At 37.3% G+C, this 26,272-nt stretch overlaps 1 protein-coding gene across 2 annotated transcripts in view; it reads left to right on the top strand.

Annotated features, from left to right (window-relative positions):
- Positions 1 to 17,473: 17,473 nt before the first annotated feature.
- ptgir (prostaglandin I2 receptor) overlaps positions 17,474 to 26,272 on the top strand; it is a 31,464-nt gene continuing 22,665 nt past the window's right edge. Inside the window, exons 1-2 of one of the 2 annotated variants that reach the window (XM_030151737.1) lie at positions 17,474 to 17,706; positions 17,878 to 18,901. In XM_030151737.1, the coding sequence (XP_030007597.1) occupies positions 18,077 to 18,901 (825 nt within the window). In that variant the 5' untranslated portion in view covers positions 17,474 to 17,706; positions 17,878 to 18,076. Of the gene's footprint in view, positions 17,707 to 17,852; positions 18,902 to 26,272 lie in introns of both variants that reach the window. The other variant, XM_030151736.1, reaches the window with a different exon arrangement.

Below are 26,272 nucleotides of genomic sequence, written 5' to 3'. Positions count from 1 at the left end.
CTAGGTCTTCCCCGAGGTCTCCCCCCGGTGGGATATGCCCGGAACACCTCCCCAGGGAGGCATCCAGGAGGCATCCGAAACAGATGCCCGAGCCACCTCAGCTGGCCCCTCTCGACGCGGAGGAGCAGCGGCTCTACTCCAAGCTCCTCCCTGGTGACTGAGCTCCTCACCCTATCCCTAAGGGTGCGCCCAGCCACCCGACGGAGGAAACTCATTTCGACCGCTTGTATCCGGGATCTTGTCCTTTCGGTCATGACCCAAAGCTCATGACCATAGGTGAGGGTAGGAACGTAGATTGACCGGTAAATTGAGAGCTTCGCCTCTCGGCTCAGCTCCTTCTACCATGAAAAGATAAATAACTGTATTTTACATCAATTATTTCCATGCATTGTTAGGATTAGTGGATCAACTAGTCTTAAACATGTTTGATCAGCGGACGGTATTGGTCAGTGGTGGATGTTTGGGTCTTTATGGGTTAAGAGCTTCTTTCTACGCTCTTAAGTCTTTAGCTGGATTTCTGCCCAACAGGTCACACTCACCCTGATCTGCACTGAACTCTTGCCCTGTGGATGACTGTCTGCCAACTGAAAACCATCTGATTAACAAACACTGTGAGATAATGAGCCAGTAATTGGATGGAGCACCAACATTTTCATTGTCATACTATTTTTATATGTGTGCAACAAACCTGCTACGCCCAGCTTTATTTATATAGAATGTTGATGCAAATGTGCAACCCAAAGTGCTTTACAAAATAGAATTAAACAGCCACAAATTAAAATTCAACAAAATGAAGAATTACAATGAAACCGCAATGTTGAAAAATGATAAAATGATTGGAATAAATATGTATTTGTAGTGGTGGCCAAAGTAATTGGAACACCTGACAGATCTGAAAATACTGACATTTTTTGCCTCCAAAACATGATTTCATATCATCATGTTCATGAAGATGGTTGCTCCGAGCAGAACAAATATCAGTGAATTCTACCGTTTTTATCCACTTTTAACTTTAATATGTACATAATAAGCAGGATGGTCTTTACACATACAACAGAATCACACAGCTGTATCATAAGACTCTTGTATCATCAGTTTAACCTTCATCACACTTAATGAATACACAAGTAATTTGGCTTCTTCTGTGAAGGAACATGATTGTGTGACATTGACGGTGAAATAGATGTAGCTTGTTTTTCATAGGAAAATGATCTAAATCTTCTTATGATGGCTCTACTCTATGGTTCACAGAGCATAGTGATGACTTTGTAGATATTTCATTCATTTGATCTATAAAACAGATGAAACCTCAACATGAAGGACAACATCATAACAAATAAAACATAAAAAAAAATAATAGCAATATAATAGAATATAATAATCCAAGTGGAAGTTCTGCTCTGTCAAAAATAACAACAAAACCTTATTGTAAAGTAAAATTTATGACCCCCTTTTGGTCAGTTTTCTTTTTGTTGTGGACATGTGCAGATTGTTTTTAGCAATAAAGTTTTATGAACACAAAAACCTAAAGTGTGTTGGAGTGGTTGGCTGATGGATAAAGATACTTATTTTATTAAGGTGTATTATGGTTTAATTATTCCTATTTATGTAAATTCATTATGAGAGGTCTGATTTGAGTCAGTTTCTGATTGTTGCGTCTCCTTTATTTAAGCCATTTTATTCATGGAACTGTGGTGTGAACCCTGCTGGCAAATTTATATTAAAAAAAAAAAAAATCAGTCAATCATCCTCCCTCACTTTATAACTGTATGCCAATGCCAAGACATCACAAAACCAGGATTTTTTTATTTTCTTTTACAACAACTTTATACATATCCACACTATGACTATATTTAAGCCTGCTCTTCCAATGCTTTAAAGACTTTTTTTTTTTTTTTTTTTTTGGTATTTCATATGGAGACAAAAGGAGGCAGAGTCTAACTTAGAGTCTAACATGTCTCTGTGGTCAATAACTGAACTCAGACCAGGGGCAGTGTGGTTTTTAGTCATAACCACCATAATGACCATAATGAACGCTTTGTTCATTTTCTCTGGGAATTTCTGAAGAACACAGATTTGCTCAAGTTTACTAGAAACCAAGACCACTGCAGTGACGAAACAATAAAATGAAACATTTTTCACTATTTGAACACTGATGACAGATACAGTCCAACTATTCATGGTCAGTGTGAGCTCAGGTGGACCATTAGTACAGTATGCACTGTATCATCCCACAGCAAAGATTACAAAACATAACAATATATTTGGTTGTGTATAAAAATGTTGGTCCTTTGTTGCATAGTGAGAGGTTCATAGTCGGACATCAACAAAATGTCAGCGTATAAAGACTGGTTTAAGGTTAAGTTAGAGTGAAGCTGCAAAGTTATATAGAATAGAATAGGGTAAGAATAGAGTACAATCTTTGCAAAATTTTCCCTTTTCCCAAAGATAAGCTGTTCATTCTTATACACCACGTTAACTTTGGAGGTTTTACTAAACTTATAAATACCATTTGTGTAATAGACAATGTACTGCATGTATTTGGATAAAAGTGACGTTGTTCTACATTGCATTTGTATATATAAGTTATTTATTATGAAAAATGTTTGCTATAACTGTGTAACAGCAGAACAGGAAAGAGAAAAACTAAAGATCAGGCTCTCAGGTTGTATGACCCTATGCTCACATTAGCTGATGTTCTGTGATTCTGCGCTCGGGTTGGCTGGTGTTCTGTGACGCTATGTTCTCATTGGCTGATGATCTGTGACACTGTGCTGTCATTGGCTGGTGTTCTGTGATGCTGCACACTGATTGGTTGACGTTCTGTGACACTGCGCTCTCATTGGCTGACGTTCTGTGACACTACGCTCTGATTGGTTGATGTTCTGTGACACTGCGCGCTCATTGGTTGACGTTCTGTGATGCTTCGCTCTGATTGGCTGACGTTCTGTAACGCTATGCTCTCATTGGCTGATGTTCTGTGACGCTATGTTCTCATTGGCTGACATTCTGAGACACTGTGCTCTCATTGACTGACGTTCTGTGACACTACGCTCTGATTGGTTGATGTTCTGTGACGCTGCGCTCTCATTGGCTGGTGTTCTGTGACGCTACGCTCTTATTGGCTGGTGTTCCGTGACGCTGCGCTCTCATTGGCTGATGTTCTGTGACGCTCCGCTTTGATTAGCTGGTGTTCCGTGACGCTGCACTCTCATAGGCTGACGTTCTGTGATGCTGTGCTCTCATTGGCTGATGTTCTGTGATGCTGCGCTCTGATATGCTGGTGTTCTGTGACGCTGCGCTCTCATTGGCTGACGTTCTCTGATGCTGTGCTCTCATTGGCTGATGTTCTGTGACGCTGTGCTCTCATTGGCTGGCATTCTGTGACGCTGTGCTCTCATTGGCTGGCGTTCTGTGACGCTGTGCTCTCATTGGCTGGCATTCTGTGATGCTGTGCACTCATTGGCTGACGTTCTGTGACGTTCCACTCTCACTGGCTGGCGTTCTGTGACGCTGTGCTCTCACTGGCTGACATTCTGTAACGCTGCACTCTCATTGGCTGGCGTTCTGCGACACTGCGTTCTCATTGGCTGTCGTTTTGTGACAGTGCGCTCTCATTGGCTGATGTTCTGTGATGCTCCTCTCTCACTGGCTGGCATTCTGTGACGCTACGCTCTTATTGGCTGGCGTTCTGTGATGCTGCACTCTCACTGGCTGGCGTTCCATGACGCTGCGTTCTCTTTGGCTGGTGTTCTGATACAGTGTGCTCTCATTGGCTGACATTCTGTGACACTCCACTCTCATTGGCTGGCTTTCTGTGACGCTGCGCTGTCATTGGCTGGTGTTCTTATAGTGGATAATTTTTTGGGCTGTTGCACCTCTGGGCCACCACATTCATGCATTCAGAGCTCTTCCTTCTAAATATTAATTACTGTATGTAAATGTTATTTAACAGTCATTGACATGAGGAGAAGTGTGCATTATAAATGTGGTGGATGGATAATTATTACCTTATTCAGAATGCATCTCTTCCTCACAGCCCCCAGTGAGTCCAGTTTCCTTCCAATCACATGAAAAAGCACAGTTTCCACCTGTGATAATATCATCATATTTTTAAGTTGAGTCATATCAAAAGCATTTTCCAGTAACAGCCTGGGTTATAAAAACCTAATGTTATTTAAAGATAAAGATAATGTACTATGACCACTGTTTAGATCAAATAAAATTATGGTTGAGTCATCCCTGTAAAACCATGCACGTAAGTCAGTAACAGAAGTGATGTGGGACACTCAGAATGAAAAGAAAACCCTCACATTACCTTAAACGGCTGGGTCACAGAAGTCTATTAGTTTATCAATACATCAATAAGGTGCTTGGAAACAGAAAATTCAGTTACACTTTTTTTTTTTTTTTTTTTTTTTTGAGTAAAGCTGTGAAACTCTGGTCCCCTACAGAGGACAACAATGCTTTGCTGGGTCTCAAGAGGATGGAAAAAATGGTGAAAAATTGCATTACGGTAAAATTACACTGCAATGGTAAACAAAAGACAGACTAATAGGGGATTATAAGAGGTGGGGTGAATAATGGATCCTGTGTTCTGTGATCCACCTGTCATGGGGGGAGCTTACATAAAGTCTGTTTGAAGTGTTACTGCGAAAACACATTAGATCACACATAGTCAAACACTGTAATAACAAATGGGTACATAAAAAAAAAAGAAAAAAAGCTACAATATAAGTTCATCTGTGAAATGTTCAGGTTTTCATCTGATACATTCAGTAGAGAGAGAATGTCAAACAAAAAATGACCTCTGGCTCAGCCTGAACCCAGGCCACTGTGATAAGACCTTAGTCTGTGTGGAATGTGCTCTATTAGATGAACTACTGAAGTATCCCATAATAACAGTCTAAGTTCACACTTCCATATTTTTACACAGCAGTTAATACATATATAACATAATCACCTGGTGTTCCCAGTCCCTACAGACAAGTATGGTCCAGTATCTGTTAGTACTAGCTGTCTCTTTGGACACATTTTGTAAGCACAGACTATAGCTTTCTTCTTCACTGTAAGCCTGGAAAAGTTGAGTTTACTTAAAAAAAACTGAGAAAAGTGGATACCTTAAAAAATTAAGTAATGATTAATGAACTTTTTTTAGTATATTTAACTTACATTTAACTAAGATTTTAAGTTAAATGTGCTGAAAAAGTTCATTAATCATTACTTAACCCGTAAAGACACAAACACCTATCTGCTGATGTAAATGTTTAATAACTGTGGATCCACTAATCCTAGCAATACATGTAAATAACTGGTGTAAAATCCAATTTGTCATTTCTTTGATGGTCATCAGATATGACCCATTTGGACGTTTAGAGGCCCTGTAGTTACCATGGAAACACAGTCATCTTCTACAACATTGATTCACCAATAAAACCCATGGAGTTCAATACATGACAGTGGATGAAGATACTTGTTTTATGTATATTTTGTCCAAAAAAAGTCACTTTTTCTTCAGTTTTCTGTGTTTCTGATATAATAACCCTTATCTTTAATCTGAGCTTTAAAGAACATCTACATGATGAGTAAATTAAATATAGTAAAACACCTGATTTGCACTGAAAAAAATGCAAAATACAGAAGACAATATCAGAATAAATGGTGATAAATCACTTAAGAAAGGTTAAATAATTCTTCAACTGCATCCATGTGTCTCCCCCTACTTTCCCCCTTCTCCCCCAGTCTCTATCTCTATCGCTCTCTCTTTTTCTCTTCCTTTACCCTCTCTCTTTAACCCCAACTAGTCAAGGCAGACGGCCATCCTCCAGGAGTCTGGGTCTGCTCCAGGTTTCTGCTGTTAAAAGGAAGTTTTTCCTTCCACTGTCACCAGTCACTAGTGTTTGCTCCTGGAGGATTCTGATGGGTTTCAGTAAACTGGCTTAGAGTCTGGTTTTGACCAACTCTATATGTAAAGTGTCATGAGATAACTTTTGTTGTGATTTGGCGCTATATAAATAAAATTTGATTGATTTGATTGGTTTTCCCCTCTAAGTCGCTTTGGAAAAAAGCATCTGCCAAATGCATAAATGTAAATGTAAATGTAAATAGAGAGAAAATTTCATTTAGGAATTGACACAAATGTAACACTGGGTCTTTATGGGTTAATTTTATAAGGCAACCACTTTTCTCAATTTTTTAAAGTAAACTCAATTTATTCAGGCTTACATTTTCCTCCACTGAGAAAAGTAGTCAGTCAACTAGTGGACACCCATAGAGAAAATGTCTGTGGAACAGGTCGATGGAACTGGTGGACAATAAAACAAAACACCCCTCTCACATGGTTAAAACAAACAGTCGTTGATGGCCGACAGCTGCTTCGAACTTTTTGATTTGTATCTTGATAAGCAACGAAACTCCTATAGCAGCTACTCTTTAACCGAAGCACTGAGACTGGCATGTCCAGACTTCCATGGGCAGGTGACGATTTATGTGGTCAAAAGAAAAAGAGGTGTGGTCATAATTAAAACTTAATTAACTTAAATCCATTTCACTGAAATGTATTCACACATTCGACTATATCTACAAATGAGTTGACTATACTTAATATTTTGTAGTAATGTTATCAAACTTATATTTTTAAGTGCATCGTGATTAATTTTTTCTAAGTATATTTGACATCCGGGCTTACAGTGTTCTTTCTTTCTTTCTTTCATTCTTTCTTTCTTTCTTTCTTTCTGATGCTGAAACCTGATGAAGCTGTGCCTGACATTTAATGTAACATGATGTGTGTTGAGAATAATAACAGTCCAAACTGGATACACTGAGCAACATGACACGTTTCAAAGACATGCAGCTGTTGGTTGCATTCCTGTTACACAAAAGCATTTGGAGTGCATGTCTGTGCCATTTTTTGTTATATATTATGTCATTATTATATATTATTATATGCCTCAACATTGTGAGATAATTGACAGTGGATCAAAAACAAATAAGCACAAGAACCTGTTGAAATATTACCTCCTGAATTTCAATAAACGATGGTCACTACAATAATAACAGAGCCAAACCGAAAGGCAAACTTTAGGAAGTCTTTGTTCTTTCTGCTTCACAGTTGATGTGACATTTTACTTTAATCACTTTGGTTTTGTAGCACTCAGTGTGAATCAGTTTCAGAGTTTATGGCTGGAATTTTCTCGGTACCATCATTGGTTTTTCACTTTTGGTTTCTTTAGCCACCAATGCATAATTTAGCACGTCTGTGAAAGCCTCACTTTGCTTCAGACAAATTAGGACGTACAGTAAGATCTGTCAACCACAAAAGGAAAGAGTGTAACTGTAAATAGGTGTATGCAGAGAAAGGTCTAAAACCCACACCACAGCCTTTTCCTGGAATCATTTCAATGCCTCTCATCTTCCTGGTCTTACAGAAACTAAATGTGACGTTAAAAAAGAGAAAGAAGGAACAATAGACAATGATCTGGAAAAACTGAAAGAAAGGGACAAACAGGTTCTTAATGGAGAAGCACCTGTTGACACTGATTTAGATATTGGACATGGAACAGTAGAACAAACAAGATATAAGGCATATTAAATCAACACATCTACACCCAAAAGGAAAACAGCTGACTCATCTCATTCTCATATCTGTGATATTAATATCAGGTTTTTAACAGAAATCTGTTGAAAACTGAGTTGTTTTGTTTTTGGTATGAGGAGTGTAGTGTAATGAGAAGTGTAACCAGAGAAAACATTGGACCACTGAAGCCTGTTAAGACAGAAACTAAAGCAAGTGAGGCTCCTGAAAAAACAAATCTCAGTTAGCAGGAAAACATCTTCAAATTCCATTACGGTCTCAATTACAGCAAACAAGGTAATCCAAAGCAGGCACGGCTCATTATCTTTGTATTATAGGTGTCTGTGTATTCTCTACTGAATTGGGAAAGCCCTGCCTGTTACTGTGTACATTTCCACTCAACCATAACATTATGGGTGTATCCCTGTATATGCCTCCCAAATATGATTTTATATTTCACCAGCTTTGAGTGAATTGTCACCCCGCCCCTGAAGAGGAGGCAAGGGGTGTTGTTTTTGGTTAGGTTTATTTTATTGTTTGTTAACACCGTAGCAGCAAAACTATTGGTTGAATTCATACCAAATTGGATTTATAGATTTCCAGTGACCCCGAATAGATGTAATTACATTTTGGGAAATGTAGGTCAAAGTTCCAATTTTTTATGAATTTTTAACCCCCCTCCCCCCATATAATCCCAAATCACGTCTGCTGTCTACCTTTTCCTTTTTTTCCACCCTATCCCCCGAATTCCTTTCAAATCCATGAAAAAATTTCAGCATGTGTCTGTGTGTACTGTGTGAAAACTGTATGATGTCTTATATTTGTGCTTTGCATTATCTTGTTCTTCACTGCAAATTTTGAAGAAAAGGGTTCTGTGGTGGCGCAAGTTAGGAGCAGCAGCCCAATGTCTCTAATCATCGATCTGAGTTTTGTTTGATGTACTCTGTACTGTCAAATGACAATAAAGGCAATTCTGATTCTGATTTTAATAGGCAAAATTTCAAAAGTCTACAAAACATCAATTTTTGTTATGTGTCGTCGTGTATGTTGATTTAGTTTAGGTATTTTGTTTTGTTTCTTCCTGTTTTATTTTGGTGATGGTGGTTGCCTTCCTGTTTTGTCTGCACTTTGTCAGTCTTGTCCTTGTCTTCCTAATCCCATCATTGTTTGCACCTGGTGTCCCTCTTGTTATTGCCCACACCTGTTTGTGATCCCTGCCTTCCCTATATATTTCTCCTCACTCCCTTTGTCTCTTGTCAGTGCATCGTTTCTGTGTTCTAGTGAAGATCATCCCTTGATAAGTATCTTGTATTCTCGAACCAAGTATTTTTGTAAATCAGGTTTTAGTTTAGTATAGGGCACGTTGTGCTTCTCTTTTTGTTCTACAGTATTTTGTAATTACTGAGCACATTGTGCTTCTCTTTTGTTCATTCGTTTTTGCCTTTTGAATTTTTAAAAATAAATCACTTGGACCACTGAACCTGGAGAGTCTTGAGCATTTGGGTCCACGCCGTGTGTTATGTCATAACAATTTTGTTTCATTTTACTTCAGACTTGGCACATATATAAAGGCAGTTGATATGGTGACATCAGCACATGCATAGACATTACGGCATCAGTTGGATCGATGCCAAAATAAGCTACAATTTGTGCAAGGGGTGGGGTTTGTTGTGCCTGGCACCACTTGTTAAATTTTTTTTTTTTTTTTTTTTTAAATTATACATTTACGTAAACATGTACTTAAAAACAAATTATACAACAAACCTACAGACCTATTAAACACAAAAAAGAGAAAAAAAAACAACAAAATAAATATTATCAACTCTTTACAATGCTCAGGGCTGATTAAGAGTTAATATAATGTATACAAACAACACATTTCTCCATTAAGAGGACATAGGAGACCATAGGACACTTGTCTTATTTGTTCATTTAAGATAATGAAAGATAAGAATACATGAATCTGCTGAATCTAAAATTTAGCCCAAAGTACAGTATATGTTTTTCTTTTATAATGTACAGTATATTGATGAAGAAATTATTTATAACAACAAAAGGTAAACTCTGGTGACTGTATATGGATCTTTTTATTTAACCAGGAAGACCCTGGAGAATGAAATATCTTTTTCAAGGGAGACTTGGAATATAGGGCACATCAGTTCATCCAAAAATCTAAAACTCAAGCACAACAAAGATACACAGAATATAAATACAGATTAAAAGTAAAAAAAAACAAAAAAAAAAAACGGTAGGAATGGAAAAAAGAAGTAAGGGTAAATGAGCCAAAATCCAGCTAAGAATAGCAATTACATTCTTCAGTTACATAACTTAATTTCACCCAAGGAGACAAAATCATATAGTTGTACAGTTTTTTGAAGGTTATTCCAAGGAGCAAAATAAAAGGATGTTTTTCTACCAAGTGCTGTATCAATCCCAGGAACTTTGTGTAGAAACTATGTAGAGGAGCAAAAGTTGTAATAGCGGAAGTTACAACAGGATCTTCTTGCAAAATAGTTCATTATCAAATAATTTGTCACACTGAATTTCATTAAAAAACAACACAGTGCAGTGCCAAACAAAATGAAACTGGTTTTGCGACACTGGGAAATAAATGTGTTTAAAACCACATTTATCAAAATCAAGACTTTCGACTTTTCAACCTTTGGGGGATTTCCTGAAAAGAGTCAATCAGCTGCTGACTCACCAGATCAGAATCAAGATGCACATATGCGTATTGAAGATCGGTCTAAATACATCCAGATTTCAGCTGTGTGCCACGTGTTTGTGTGTGTGGCCTCCCTATTGCCATTATCTGCACCTCCATCACCAGCACCGGCACACGTCTGGAGGTGGTTCTGGCTCATTGGACACGGTTTACATCATAGATCTAAAAGTCAAGTATCTGTGCGCAAAAACAAACACAACTCAGACGTGCTCAACAGAAAACTGGCAGATTAAATTGTTTGTTGGTTACAATTTCCATGACATACAGACTTGATATGTATCTAAATAACACTTATCATACTGAGAAAAAAACAGGCCAAAAAAAAAGAAACGCTTGTTTATTTTTTTTCTTTCCAAGAAAACAATCGCACATCATTTCAGGAGTGGTAAAATTAAACTCTGGAACAACATATACACCAAAAATGTTTATATCTGTGGATGAATACACTGATTAATACAAGGGAGAGTCAAAAAGTTCTCAGACAAACACTGAGTCACCAGTTTAACCCAGAGAGCAAAATTCAGTCAAAAGAACGGCATCCAAAAGGAGCAGCCGGACCAGTGAAATTCAAGGCAGAGAGGTCTGTTAAATAAATAAATAAAGTTTTTATTACATTTGCCTCAAAACATGCACTGATGTAACTTTTTCATCATATTAATACATTTGAATAATTCATGTTAAATGCAGTTTCTCAGCTTTTCACTTTCATCAGATATGTCTTTTTTGGACATTTAGAGGCTTTGTCGTGAACCTGGAAACACTGTCATCTTCTGCAACATTCATTTACTATTAAAACCCTTGCAGTTTGACAAATTACAGTAGTTGAACACACTTGTTTGATGTTCGGTTAATGATATATTTTGCTGATATAGTCACTTTTTTTTTTTCCAGTTTTCTCTATTTTTATATCATAACCTGGACTGAATGCAACAGGAGGTCCTTCCTACCAGCTGCTATTAGACTTTTTAATATTGCTTAGCGATAAATTATTGTTGGCTGGGCAGACTTACAGGTGTTTTTATCCTATTATTTTACCTTACTGTACATATTATATATTTCAAACATCTTTTTTCTTTTTTTTAATCACTTCTTACTTTGTGTCTCCAATGTTGGTTGTCTGTTGGGATGGGTCAGTATATTTTTACTGCTGCCATAACCAAATAATTTCCTGCAAAAGATAACAAAAAAAGTATCTATCTATCTATCTATCTATCTATCTATCTATCTATCTATCTATCTATCTATCTATCTATCTATCTATCTATCTATCTATCTATCTATCTATCTATCTATCTATCTATCTATCTATCTATCTAATCACCTAACATCTACATGATCAGTAAATTAACCCTTGAGAACCAAGACTGTCTGTGGTTAAAATATTCAGTCGCCTTTACTCGCTGATCTCAGCCATATGCTTTAAAAGTCAGGTCGACTGCAGTTTCTCTTCTTTTTACTTACACAACACAGGTCTTTATATGGACTTTCAGACACTCAATAGGTAATGTGTTCAGGACCTGACACTGCACAGAATTAACTTCTCATAATTTCTTCATTTGAGTCAATGAATAGCTGTAACTTGCTAATAAAGATTAAATATAAACAACAATTCATTTAGAAGTCTACAAAATCTACTCTATGCCCAAACAAACTACCTGTATGTAACATATTTTAAAAAAAATAAATAAATAAAACATTTTTTATGTTATTTTTTTTATTGTTATTTACATTTTTTCTCAGGAAGTGATTCATTCTCAGACAAAGCAAATGGAAAATATTGACTTAAAATGAACCAAATGGAATTGAGGTTAACCTGAGAGAAAAAATAAATTACCTCATAAAGGTCATGTACTAGAAAAATTGTGTTCTTTGAGGTCTCTAAGGATTAAATGTTGGGGAAAAAAAACAGATTTTCCATGAAAAATGCAGAGGATAATATTATAACATGGTTAGATGTAGATAAAAATGTATTCAGAAATTGCTATAAAAATAGTTGTGGGTTAAACTGGTTTAAACTGCTGACAGATGTTCTTCTTTTGGTAAATATGTTTTCTTATCTGCCTCCTTCTACGGCTCCACTGAAGTTCAACCACTCAGCATTGAGACAGTTTTATTTCTGTTGCACAATAATTTACTTCCCTTCAACAGATGCAGGCAACTTTTGAAAAACCTGGATGAATTTAAATCAAATGTCTGGCGCTGTCTGCTAGAAATCAGGCATTAACGTATCAGCCAGAAAGAACTAAAACCTCAAATCCCTACGCTCATCCAAATACCTCATCCGTCCAGCCAAGACTGATCATATGAATGTCATAATACCATTCTCTTCTTCCAGGAATGAGCTATAATTCATACGTTTTAGCCATGTATTGCCTGTTTTTTTTTCCCGAAAATTGCGTCAGTTACTGTCTTTTAGTGATATTCAGTATTATCATTCATTGTTCATTAGTTATGTCAACTCCAGTTTGCAAACACTTTTGCTTTTTACCGACAGAAAACCAAACAGATGACACATGACACCTTGTTCTCTATACTGAGAAATCTGGTTTTCTCTGAGATTTAATGACTGGAGGAAATGATGCTTACCAGAAAAACCACATTTGTCTTATGAAGAGATAGATCTAGACAAAACAAACATTACTCATGTGACTTGAGAATCTCTGTTGATTACACTGAATGCTTTTTTTTTTTTTTTTTTTTTACATATCCATCATCTATTAACATCCATGATCTGTCTATTATCATCCATAAACAGCTGTTTCACCTGTGTAATTCCTCAAGTCATACATTAAATTATTAGGACTCTAAACAGATGTACCTTTATCATTAAGAAAGCAAAAGTAATGTGTTATGTGAGATGGGGGTGGGATTTAATACTTTTCTTCTTCCCATTCCTTTTTGAGCAGTGCACACTGAATTTATTTTATTATTAATGTACATAGCAATTGCTACTTTGTCTTGATCACCATTATTTATGAATGTATTTGCTCTGCGTCCAAATGAGTCATATCTGATGATCATCAAAAGAGGAATAACTGTATTTTACATCAGTTATTTGCACGGATTGATAGGATTAGTGGTTTTAAAGTTATTAAATATTTTAGATCAGTAGATGGTTTTGATCACTGGTGGATGTTTGGGTCTTTATGGGTTAGAATAGAATAGAATAGAATAGAATAGAATAGAATAGAATAGAATAGAATAGAATAGAATAGAATAGAATAGGTGTTTATGAAAATCAGTTTAGTAGCTCTGTTTCTGTTTAGCAGCAGATTCTTAAAATGCAAAAACACAAAAAATTATACTAAAAATATTGAAAAATACTGACAATATATACAAGTACAGTCACTGCAATACATAAAAGTTCAACTCTGTACCACACATAGAAGAAATATATGCAACATATAAAGGATATATACAAGGTAATATAGGAGCCCAGATTTCACCTGAAATCCATAACTGCATTTCTGTGGGCTCTACCAGAGCTTCCCGCCTTGTTACTAATTATGAATAAACAACATAAACTTACAACTCAACCCCAGCAGCTTTACTGTAAACTGTTTGCACTTAGTGTGAAGACCTCATGAATCATAATAAAAACATGTTTGTCAAGTATTAAAATTGTAGTGTCATGAATATATATATATATATATATATGTGCACAAACTAGCATCTTGCTTTTGGGATGTGCAAGTATGGCTTTGTTTTAATCACCTGTGTCTGTTGTTTAAAAGCTGCCAGCCTGGTTTGTTTTATGGGGAATGAAACTGCAAACACCCCATGCCATCTTCCTCTTGAAGTGGTTAAATGTAGGCTACTGCACACAACAGACTTGTTTTGCTGAGAGGCAGTAAAAACAGAATAGATGGAAGGAGTCTGAGAGGACGACAAAAGACAAGAAAAAAAAATGTCTGATTTTCTTTTTAAGGCATAGATGTCAAACTCATTTTAACAGGTAAAATATTAACAGAACTTGTAAATAATGACAACTCCAATTTTTCTCTTTTAGTGCAAAAAAACTAAAGTTACAGTATGAAAATGTTTATATTTACAAACTATCCTTTCCCAAAAAAATGTGCAAAATCTGAAAAACCATGAACTGAAATTTCTTAAGAAAATTAAGAGTAATTTTAACAATATTATGCCTCAGCTTCTCATGTACTCATGTGCATTACAACTTACAGATTACAGTGGATCTACAAAAGCACAAAACATTCTATAACAGCCATTTAGAACTGAAAAATATAGCATCTAACTTCATGATCAAAATAACTTTCAAGATTCAAAGACATTCTCAACTGTCAGTGTATTCTGTGTAATTTCTATATTTTCAAAATTCTTTCTGTGGACCAGATTGAATGCTCTTGAAGGCCGGTTTCAGCCCTGGTTTAACTATATCACATTGACACAAAAACTACTGTAGCTGTGTGATCACAAACACACTGATAAGGAGTAACGTCAGGTCCATTTATTTCACATTATCACTCTTCTGTTATGCTTTAGGAGGCAGCAACAGCGAGGATGACTGGAAATTAATGAGTATATTGATTTTAAAATGTAATCTATTAGTTCATGTTAGTTGTAGTTACAGGTATTCTCAGTGCAAATGGTCTATGTCCTGAGTCTCACCATGTATTTCCACAGCAGTTTGTTGTAGCTTTTTGTCCTGTTTATCTGAAATCAATGCTGAAGTTATAGCTTTAAAGATTTGTAAAAAAAAAAAAAAAAAGAAAGAAAGAAAAAAAACACTCCTCACACATGTTGTAGCTTATTTTGGCATCAATCCAGCTGATGTCATCATGTCTATGCATGTGCTGTCAGCATATGAACTGCCTCTATATATGTGCCAAGTTTGAAGTAAACTGAAACAAAATTGGTGTTTTTAATAGACATGTGAAAGTAGAGGGGAGAAAAAAAAAAAAAGTCTAAAAATCCATCAAAAATTTGAACTTTAACCTAATCACATCAATTCTGGGTCACTGGCAATCTATAAACCCAATTTGGTATGAATTCAAACAACAGTTTTGCTGCCACAGACATTTGAAATTTCATCCATTGTAAGTAAAAAAAAAACAAAAAACCCAAAAAAAACCCATTTCATAACAAAAAGGAAACTTTGACCTATTTTCCCCAAAATGTTATGACATTTATTCAGGGTCATAGGCAATCTATAAACCAAATTTAGTATAAATTCAACCAATACTCTTGCTGCTGCAGACATTTGAAATTTCACCCATTGTAATGAGTCTAGTACAGAGGCTGAACCCAATTGCAAGACCACTAGCCAGAAGTGAGTTTGAGTGTTTTTATTGAACACTTTAACAAAAGAGAAGACACAACACAGAATTAGTGAATCTGTGATAGCACGGTGTTCGGGGCTTGACGTCTGGGCTGTGGGTAGCGACAGCAGACGACCAGCGTGGCCGAGCCGGGAAAACCCCAACGGAACCCCGACTAGGAGCAAACAGAGAGAGGTCAAAACACAGTCCCGGTCATACACGGGGAGGCACAATGAGAGGCGACAGAACATGAGGGACAGGCAAAAACTCACAGTCGGTAAACCAGGCGCAGGGTCGATACACAGGCAAACGTTGGAGGCTGAGGTACCAAAGGGAGTAGGCAGAATCAGAGTCGGGTAAACGAACCAGGTCACAGACGAGCAGGCAAAACAGGAACGGGCAGAATCAGTGGTCGAAAGACAAAACGGGTCACAACGGGCAGACAGACTGACAGGATCCAAAAAAAACCACTGGTAAGTAAGCACACTAATGTAGCAAACAAACTGGCAACTGGACAGGGTTTAAATACACAAGAGGGCGGGAAGACAATTGGACACAGGTGGAACACATCAGGGTGGAGTCAGGTAATCAGCACAGGTGACACAATCAGGGAAGGGAAGTAAAGACACCAGACATGAGACATGAGGGAAACTTAACAAAAATAAAACAGGAAATGACAGACAACACAAATGACAGACAACATAAAAGACAGACAACATAAAAGACAGACAAATCCAGACAGTCTGGGAGCCGACATGACACCCATTGTAAGTAAATAGGGAAAATAAAGATTTTAAAAATCCATAAAAAATTATACCTTTGACCTACTGTTCCCAAAATGTATTGAGATCTATGCTGGGTCACTGGCAATCTATAAACCAAATTTGGTATGAATTCAACTAATAATTTTGCTGCTAGAGTGTCAACAAACTAACAAAGACACAAAGAACCAAAAAACAATACCCCTTACCTCCCCCTTGGTGACTGGGGTAAAAAAGTAAAATGTGACCGCTTTAGTTGTCTATAAATGATCAGCCAGTGCACATAACATTCTGACTCATGAGTTATCTGGATCCTTAGAGTGGATTTGCTCCACCTGCTATATGTTGTAGGAGCTTTAATTTTATTGAATTTTCTTTGCCTCTCACTGTTATCACACACATTAAGTTGTTTCAATATTTGCCAACAGCAATAATCAAAGCTCCAAGAACAAAATCGGGGCATCCATCCTCCACATTTCACTCAATTGGAGTGGGATAAACACTCTTTCATCACAGGTATTTCACCAAAAGCAGCTTCCAGGATGTAGACGGAGACCAAAGAGCGCTGCTTCTCGCATTTCTCGCTTGAGTGAAAACCAAAGGCTGCATGGAAATGTAAACCAGCTGAGATTAAAGCTATTCAAAACACCTTTTTAAAAACCAAAGAGGGACACGGCCAAACCAAATACTTACAGAAAGTGACTAATTAGATTACATATTTCTGAGCAAGCCAACACTAACCAAGCTTATGCCTCAAATAGACAGTGTCCAAAATGTTTCCAGTTTTATCTAATGCTGTATTTGAACTCGTTTGTTTCATTTCTGCTGCAGTGAAATCCAGTACCACATGTTTAGTTCTATCCTCACTTGAGGTTTTGCTTCAAATATAAAGAAAAAACTGAATTATATGTTTCCAGTCTGTCAGTGCATTTATAGTGCGGCTCTAAATCAGGGATTTTCGATTTATTTGCATGTTTTTCTTATGTATCACAGTCTCCTTTTACAAGTACAGATATGTTCTCAGTTCCTATCAACACTTTTGATTTCACATGTTGTTCTGAGACCGTGGTGTCCGTGGGAGCGTGGGTATAGGCTCACCAGTGCAGTGGGTGGGACCGTGCGTCAAGTCGGAGGCGGTGAGAGCGGCCAAAAGCGCACTTCAGCGGCGCTCAGTCATTCCGTGTTTTCCTGAATTCACTGCGTATGTAAACGTGCCGGTAACTTTAAAATCCGGACCAGGACAGTTCGTTGCAGTTGAGTCTAAGGATTTTTTTTTACTAGAAAGGTGGCTTTAATTTCAAGAAAGAAGAATAAAAAGCAACAAAAGAGGAAGTGACAACTCTTGCTTTCCGAGAAAACCAGTGAAAGGTAAGTCATTATTAGTCAGTACGAGTTTAACAACAGCAACAATTTATTTCTATACATCATGCTGTGAAGAAATAAGTGTGTTAGGTCATGATATCTGCCTGAGTGAGTACTAATAAGTATGTTTTTCTGGTTGACTTGTCTTAAAGATTGCTGAATTGATCTGCCCCTCAGAAAAAAGAAGAAGAAGAGACTATCAATCATGTCTTAAGTCAGTGCATCATCATGGGTCTTCATACACATCCCTGCCTTCTTTGTTGCCAAGTAATGGTACCAAGAGGTCAGGAAGTCTTCATCTTATTCTCTGGAAAGTCCTTGTTCATCCCTCACTGAGAAGGCATCTTTTTTCTGCAAGTCCAAAACACATAGAAGCATGTTTCCGAACAGGTCATGTCACAATATCAGTGATATCACCCTCATTGTGAGTAAGGATGGAAATCCTGCGACAAGTATCTTCATGTTTCTGGCTGGGGTGGTGGGAAACCTCTTGGCTCTGTTCATCCTTCGAGTCCACCAGAAGGAGCAGCGTTCCAGGTCTTCTGTCTTCTCCGTCCTGGTCACTGGACTGGTCATCACAGACCTGCTGGGCACCTGCATCCTCAGCCCTGCTGTGTTCATCTGCTATGCCCTTAACTTGTCACTGATAGGTCTGGGAGGTGAACTTCTGTGTAACCTCTTTGGATTTGCCATGAGTTTTTTTGGCCTGGCACCCACGCTCATCCTGTGCGCCATGGCTGTGGAGCGTTGCCTGGCCATCAGCTGTGCTTACTTTTATTCTGGACACATCCGTCGTAGCATAGCCAAGTCAGCCCTTTTTGTTATATACCTCTTTTCTTTAGGTTTCTGCTTACTGCCGTTCTTCAGTTTTGGCAAATATAGACAGTACGCTCCTGGAACATGGTGCTTTATTGACATGGATGCAACAGACAATGTCAAATCAGCACTGGCCTTTTCTGTGACCTACTCTGTCATCATGGCAGCGTTGATCTTGGCTGTGTTTGTTTGCAATGGCTCAGTAATTGTCAGCCTGTGTAAGATGCATCAGAGTCAGATGATGCGACGAGGCTCGGTCGGGTCGACAGGAAGAAAAAGAAAAATGAGCCTGGCCTTTTTCGGACAGGGTGAAGAAGAGGTGGACCACCTGGTGCTCCTGGCTCTCATCACTATCATCTTTGTGGTCTGTTCTCTGCCACTCACTGTAAGTTGACATTTCTCCCTTTTTAGCCCTTTATAGGTAACTCATAGAAATACTCTGAAATTCATGTTTTCAACCTTAGTATGTTATTGGAGCACATAACAAGACTTGATTTTTTATTATCATGTAGAAAATCAAGGTCAGTGAAATTACCACACCTGGTTCCTTGCCCGTAAGTGGCCAAAAAAAAAAAATAAAATAAAATAAAATAAAATAAAATAAATAAAATCCAAGAAGTATATATATATGTACTAAAAAAATACCAGAAAAACACATGTGAGGTGAAAGGAATATGTTTTTGTAATGTCATAAAAGTCATATTCTAATATTCTGGCTTCGTGTCTCAGATATTCACACACTTCATATACTCCACACTCAGCATTTTTTTTATTATTTTGCCTCTGAATCAGCCTCTTGTTATATTTTCAGTTGAGAAAGAGCTGTAAGAGAAACACCCAGATGTGTCATTTATTCATTTCTCAAAACTTGAACCTGACCTCTTCTCTAAAATTAAGACAAATATAAAAAGAGAAGTGGTATAAGTTTACATTATTATGCAATAATTGTGCTTTTAAGTGGAATAGATGTTAAGACTTCCAACCTCTTGTGTCTGCTCTAATGACATTATTCCGTCCACAGATTGCATAATCATAATGTACATTGAAAGCCCGGCTGGCATAGCGACCGTTGATGTTTTTGTTACGCTGGTATGTGTTGTTGGAGTCTCCCTAACTGTAACACACAGTTCTCTACAGGCTGCATTAATATAAGGTGTGCCTTAGAGCGCAGCCTTTGCCACACAAGGCATGCTTTACCGTCTGTGTGTGCATTTGTAAGCTCAGCTCCATATCTGTCGCTGGGTGAGAGGAGTGTGTCAAACCTGACAGCCGAGGACTGGTCTGGCCCTGCCTTCCCCTGAGGACTGAGTTCCTCTGGCAGTAGGCCGAGGTTCGCCAGCCTGTGCCACTGAGCACTTAGCACAAGGAGATTCATACTGGCAAGAAAGGTCCAAGACAATTCAGTTAGTTACATAAAGACATCAGTGTTTGGTGTATTTGTATTAGCACTTTTCACAGTCATGTTCAGATAGTCAAGTAGTTTACAGGAAGTGTTTGTACATGTGCTTGCTTTTCGTCTGCCACTCATTGTCTCCATGTGGATGGTTTGTGGTGATGGTTAGTTTAAGGGTTTGACTAACACGGAATGCACACATAGGTATTTGCTCTGAGTTGTGGCTCAGAGGCCCCCAGGGGCTGAACTGCAATGACAGTGTACTCTTGTCAGCAATGACTAAGACTTGAGGAAGCCAAAACCTTTTAACCTTGCCACTGTAGGTGATTAATATTTAAGTTCACCAGCAACAGAGTAAGTACAGTGCACTCATTAAGACTAAGGAGTTATATTATTTAACATTATTACCTCTGCCAAGGAATGGCGGAGGTTATGTTTTCATCTGGGCTTGTCTGTTTGTCTGCCTGTTTGTCTGTTAGCAAGATAACTCAAAAAGTTATGGACGGATTTTCATGAAATTTTCAGGAAATGTTGATACTGGCACATGGAACAAATGATTACATTTTGGCGGTGATCGAGAGGGGGTGGGGTGGGGGGCTGATCTGCCTTGGCGGAGGTCTGTGCTCTCCGAGTTTAACAATTGTTGTCCATAAAGTAGGAATAGTTTAGTTTTTAGACACATTCTTCTTTTTATTCCTATTCATATACATCAAAAATCCCCTATGACCACATTCAGTGATTACATACTGAGTCCCAGCTACACTTTATTTATCAAGAAGAAATTATATTGTCACAATCATTTCATGAGAAGTTAGAAAAAATTATTTCACCTTTATAGGCAACAGTGTATAAAACAATTTTGTCCCCTGAATTGATTCTATTTTTATGAGCCTATTATTAGATAAACTTATCAATTCTTAATGTAATCTCTTCGATGAGGCATGAATAGTCACTCCCAAAGAGAGTATAGCAAGCTGAATAATTCAGAGCCCTGTAATTAATGGTTTATGTGTCACCTCAATAGATTCATGTGTGACTGTGTTAATATTCTTGTTTGTTCATGTGCTCGAACATCTGTGTGATTGTTACTGAAGGTACTGAGACAGGGACGGTATTTTCTTCAAGTGCATCGTTGTCCGCCTGAAGCACAACAGATGTTTGTGAAGCCGTCTGGTTCTGTGAACAGCAGTAGAAATACTATAATCCACATATTAATCTGTTGCTGCTTTCAAAACTGACACAGTTCACACTAATGCAACTTTTTATTGTATATATGCAAGCATACAAGCTTGTAACAATGACACAAACTCACAAGCATTTGTTTCTATTTAATCTGGATTTACCCAAAGCACTTTCATGAAACAGTACACCATGGAAAGGAGTGTTTTCAGTTTGCTTGGGTGGATGTGAAATTCAAAGCATGACCTTAAAAATACTTCCTTCCATTACTGGAGCATTTTTACCCTTTTAGCATATAGAAATGGAAAATACAGGGTGTCCCAAAAAAAAAAAAAGACATAATTTGAGATGTCCATATCAGAGTGATTACATGGTCAGGAGAAATGATACTTAATAGGATTTATTTTGGACATAAAATGTTTTATTCTACAAATTTCAAACAAAAAATACTGGTGGATGGTAATTTTATAATGTTCCAAAGTTGTTACAAATGTTCAGTGTGTGTGCCGCTTGTGACACGGCACACATCAAGTTGGTAGTGGAGTCCTTTTTCGCAACACATACAGCCTTCCTCTTGAAACTTCTAATGCCACATCCAAATCTGCTTTCCTGTTGGCATTTGTTTATGACATTTTCTATCACATTCACATTGTGCATTCACATATGACTGACTTTGGGCGTACTTCAGTACACAGAACGCCTTTTCTGTTGCAGTAAACAACATGTCTGTTCCTGAAAGCAGAACAATAAAAATGATCACACTTTTTTTGAGCAAAATGAGCAAACACATTTTAAACTAATTATTAGGTGATGAAATGATGTCAAATTTTTTGGGACACCTTGTAATATTAGACAACAGGAATTCAAGACTGCAGAAAGTTTTTTGAAAAATGATATAATAGGACTTAAATTACACATATTATTGTTTTTTTGTCTCACTGTCATAAATAGGATCTTAGACCCTGTAATACAGATTTACTATGTGCTCCGACTACTGGATGAAATAATATTTATTTAGAGTATTTTTAGGTGCTACTCTATTTTTTTTTAATGAGTAAGTTTAAAGTTAGTGTTGACAGTTTTATCCCTGCAGTCTGGAAGAGTCTTAAAGGTGTTGCAGTTAGAAAAGGGAAGTTATTTTAGTGAAGTAGATAGATGCATGTGGTGGGCTAATTTCCAGGATGAATCCATTAAGGTTAAATGTTTGTCCTCTTCACTCCAACCTGAATCACTGTGTTCTCTTCCCTCTCACGCTCTCATGGCCTTAACTGTTGCTCATTATCATGATGTGAACCATGAGTACATACTGTGCAGTTTCCACAGACACCTGAAGATAATGAAACAGCAGCACTTCTGTAAAAGAATGATTGATTTCTTGAGGAACCATGAAACATGATGTTCCATTTCTGTTTTAGGACTGTTGGCCATATACCATATGGAACATATGTGGACTGGATTTTATTACACCTACAAAACCAGTATGTAAACTGCAGTCAGAACGTCCTCATGTGTATCATTAGCTGGAACATTATGTTAAGTTTCACCTTCAAATATACTGTTAAAGAGAAGTTAAGATCAAATTTGCACACAAAGTATTTATTGCTAAATAGCTGCTGAAAGTAATTTGTAATTGTAATCTTGATTTTGGGCAAAATAAACTGTTGTCAGTTTTTTGTCCTCAATATTCTTTAACTAGAGATATAATAACATGGGAATATTTTTTTCCAAATTATCTTCAGATGCAACTTTTGTAAGAATTATGTCTCTCTTTTACTGACAAATATTCTTTATTATCTTGTTCATAGCCTGAGAATTTTTGTGAAAAGTTAATGACTTTGTTCCTCATTTTGCTGTCATCTTAAGTTTATGAATGATCAGTGATTTTTTTCAGTGACGTCAGGCACATGCTGATAGCCTGTTACCCATCACACCTACGCCTGCAGTTCCCATGGGAACCACACAAGCTGCTCAGGGCACATATGCTGATCAATGCCTGAATCAATACAGAATGATACAGAGTGATCTACATTCACAGTGTAATTTATCAAATAGTTAATCAGCTTTTACATACAAAGTTGTGTTATGGAAGGCTAGGAATGAGTGTTATTTTTTGTGTGTTTGTAGAATCTTTACAGAAGTTGGATACAGATTAGAATCACGCTTTAGCTTAATGGTTAAAGGTTTCCATTAGTGTAGCACCTTAGTCGCCTGACTAATATTTACTTGCACTCTCTGTCTCACAGCAAAGCTCCATAAACAAAAAACATGTTGAAAAAAAAGGATTAATGTAATACTTTACATGCTTAATGTTACTGCACCAAAATGAATTTCCTCTGACACTGTACTCAACAAAGTAGAGTGTCAAATGTTGGTAAATTAGAGGACAAACACCAGTGGTTTTCCTTCATGTCATATTTTGACATCATAATATCCAGCTGTGGTCTGCCAGAGTATGCATACTTTAACATTCATATTACACAAAGGCCGCAGTGAACTGTTAGTTTCTTCAGTGATTATTCCTCTTTATGTAATTTTGTCCCATTCAAGTAATCCATTTAGTCATGGGATGCAATGAAGAGGATCAGAGGTTTTCTAGAGAAAGTCTTGAATCAAAGCTTTGAGGACAGAAGTCAGTGAGACAGAATACAACATCAAGATCTGACAATGAAACAGTGACAGGCACAAAGTTTGCAACCATTATGGTACAGAACAGCCTGTTCTTACACAGCACTGTCTTAGGCAGCCTTTAGCTTGGTTGTTTTTGCAAGGTTGTAATGGGTGTGTGCCTTTATTTCTAGCAAGAAATATGCAGGAAACATGTGCACAGTATTCACATGCTCACACACACACACACACACACACACACACACACACACACACAGCAAAAATGAAAATTTTACCAAGTGTATTTTTCCCATTTCTAGTCAAAATATCTCATCACACTTAAAATAAGACAGAATCACCTAAAAAGTAACTTTGCAGTCAGATATAAGAACTTAGTTTTAGACAACAGATCTTGAAAATCTTATTTTAAGAAATCTTACCAAGATAATTTTCACTTGTTCCATTGGCAGATTTTTTTAATGCTTGAATTAAGCAAAAAAAAAACCAACATCTTGAATTAAGCAACAAAAATCTGCTAATGGAACAAATGAAAAGTGTCTTGGTAAGATTTTTTGAAATAAGATTTTCAAGATTTATTGTAGAGATGCTACAATTCCTTTTGACAATTACTGTCAGTTTTCAATGTAATAGATATATTAGGATGATAAGATGCTTTACAAACTGTTGGTATTGGCAGAAACTGTCTCCAGTACTTGCTGATAATTGATATTAGGCTTCTCAACTGGAATTACTGACTTCGAAGAAAAAAGAGAGGTAAAAAAAAAAAACATTTTGGTACACATTTTCAGATTTATTTGTTACTTTGACATAGAGGTTCAGTTTAGCAATTGTCCAGTTCAATCAGTCAGTTAACGGGATAATCCTAATGCCAGCCACTCTCTAAATTATAACTTTAGAAGCAGCACTGTGTAGAAGGACTACAACTATTTCTTCAATTTTAGGCAGGTCAGAAAAGCCCAGTATGTTGTGTGGTTTAGAATAAGGAAAATACAAATGGCAGAACTCTTCCAATACCTTAGAGCAAAGTGGGAAAAAGTAATGATTGTCAGAAAAAGATAAACAACAGCGAGTAGCTTTGATACATTTACAGTCACAGCGCCATGCCTCCAAGAGTCAGTTTAGCGCCTCATAAATCTTGTCTTTGTGACAGATCAGGCAGAGGGAGGGAAACCACCCTGAAACCAAAACACATGTTTATGCAAGTCAAAAAACAAAGTCATGAAAAGCTTTAACCAAAAGACTGTCTGCAAAAGATTGATCATCAGCCTATTCAGTTGTGCTTCATCACTGAGTTGAATTTTAATTAAGACGATTAAACATCAAAAGAGAGATGAATCCACAAGCATGGGATTAAATCAACATTACACTGACTTTAACCAGGAGATCTTTAAATCCCTCAACAAGCACAGACTCCATTGAAAATATGTGGAATGGCAACATGATGACTATGTAGACACATCCCATTGAACAGCTTCCAGACCGAATTCATCAGAATGACCAAAGAGTGGAAACCTAAACCCAGACACATCCAAGATGACTCAAAGCTGTTATCCCTGTAATTCCCGCAACACACGTCTCAGATGTGTTTTAATTTTGCACCATGGGGAAATGTGGAAATAATGGTTGCTGGCTTTGTGATGGATTCTGTAACCATTCAGCGAGCTGTCAAATTCAGCCCTCGGACATGGGAGTTCATGTAGAAATGTAAAGAGACGTCTGCCTGCATTAAAATTAGAGCCATTCTTTTCTCCCTGACTATTATTCTTTGAACGGTGCTGCAGGTTTTACCCTGAGAAAAATGTGATTATCAGCATAATCCAGGTTTCTCTGTGGAAACATGACTCTGCTGATTATGATCCACGTTGGGCTTTGTGGACTGAACAATGAGGATTCCCTCCTTTAATTGGTGGATGAATGAATCCTCCATTCAGTCGACACAACACACATATGCCTGAAGCTAATGGAAACACACACAAAAAAAAACACAGGACATGAGTACATTTCAATGTTTGGGTCCGTTCTTTCTCCTGGTAGCTCCTATTTTGTCCCAGCTCAACGTGATATCATGAAATCGTGCAAATATACACACCACTTTTAATTGGCATGTTATCTGTATACATTATAAGCTTTCCACGTCTATGTTCACGCCACATCAAATACCACTCACTGAGGGTTACGTTTAGGGTTATGTGAACCGGAGATCTTGATGTAAATTGACATGTGATCACATAGTGTTGAATAACACACGAAAGGACAAAAATGTGTACGTATAGCACGCCAAATGCCAAAAGAACTGGCATGACATACAATGTGATTTCAAGAAATTAGTCTCCCCAGCTGATGTTTTTGACCAGGGGTTCCCAAAATGGGGTATACATACCTCCAGTGGCACTTGGAAGAAGTGCCACTGGAGTATTGCCAGGGGTACTTGAAATTATTTGGGAAAAATACATTAAATAAGTTGTCATGTACCGAGTACAAAATAAAAAATAATGAGAATTAATGCTGAAATATAAAACCCAATAAATACATTCATATAATAGTTTTATTGTCAATCAT

This window comes from Sphaeramia orbicularis, chromosome 13, assembly GCF_902148855.1.
Source record: "Sphaeramia orbicularis chromosome 13, fSphaOr1.1, whole genome shotgun sequence".
NCBI classification, from domain to species: domain Eukaryota; kingdom Metazoa; phylum Chordata; class Actinopteri; order Kurtiformes; family Apogonidae; genus Sphaeramia; species Sphaeramia orbicularis.
Note: the sequence above shows the minus strand (reverse complement) of the source record. Positions and strands in the feature narration are given on the sequence as shown.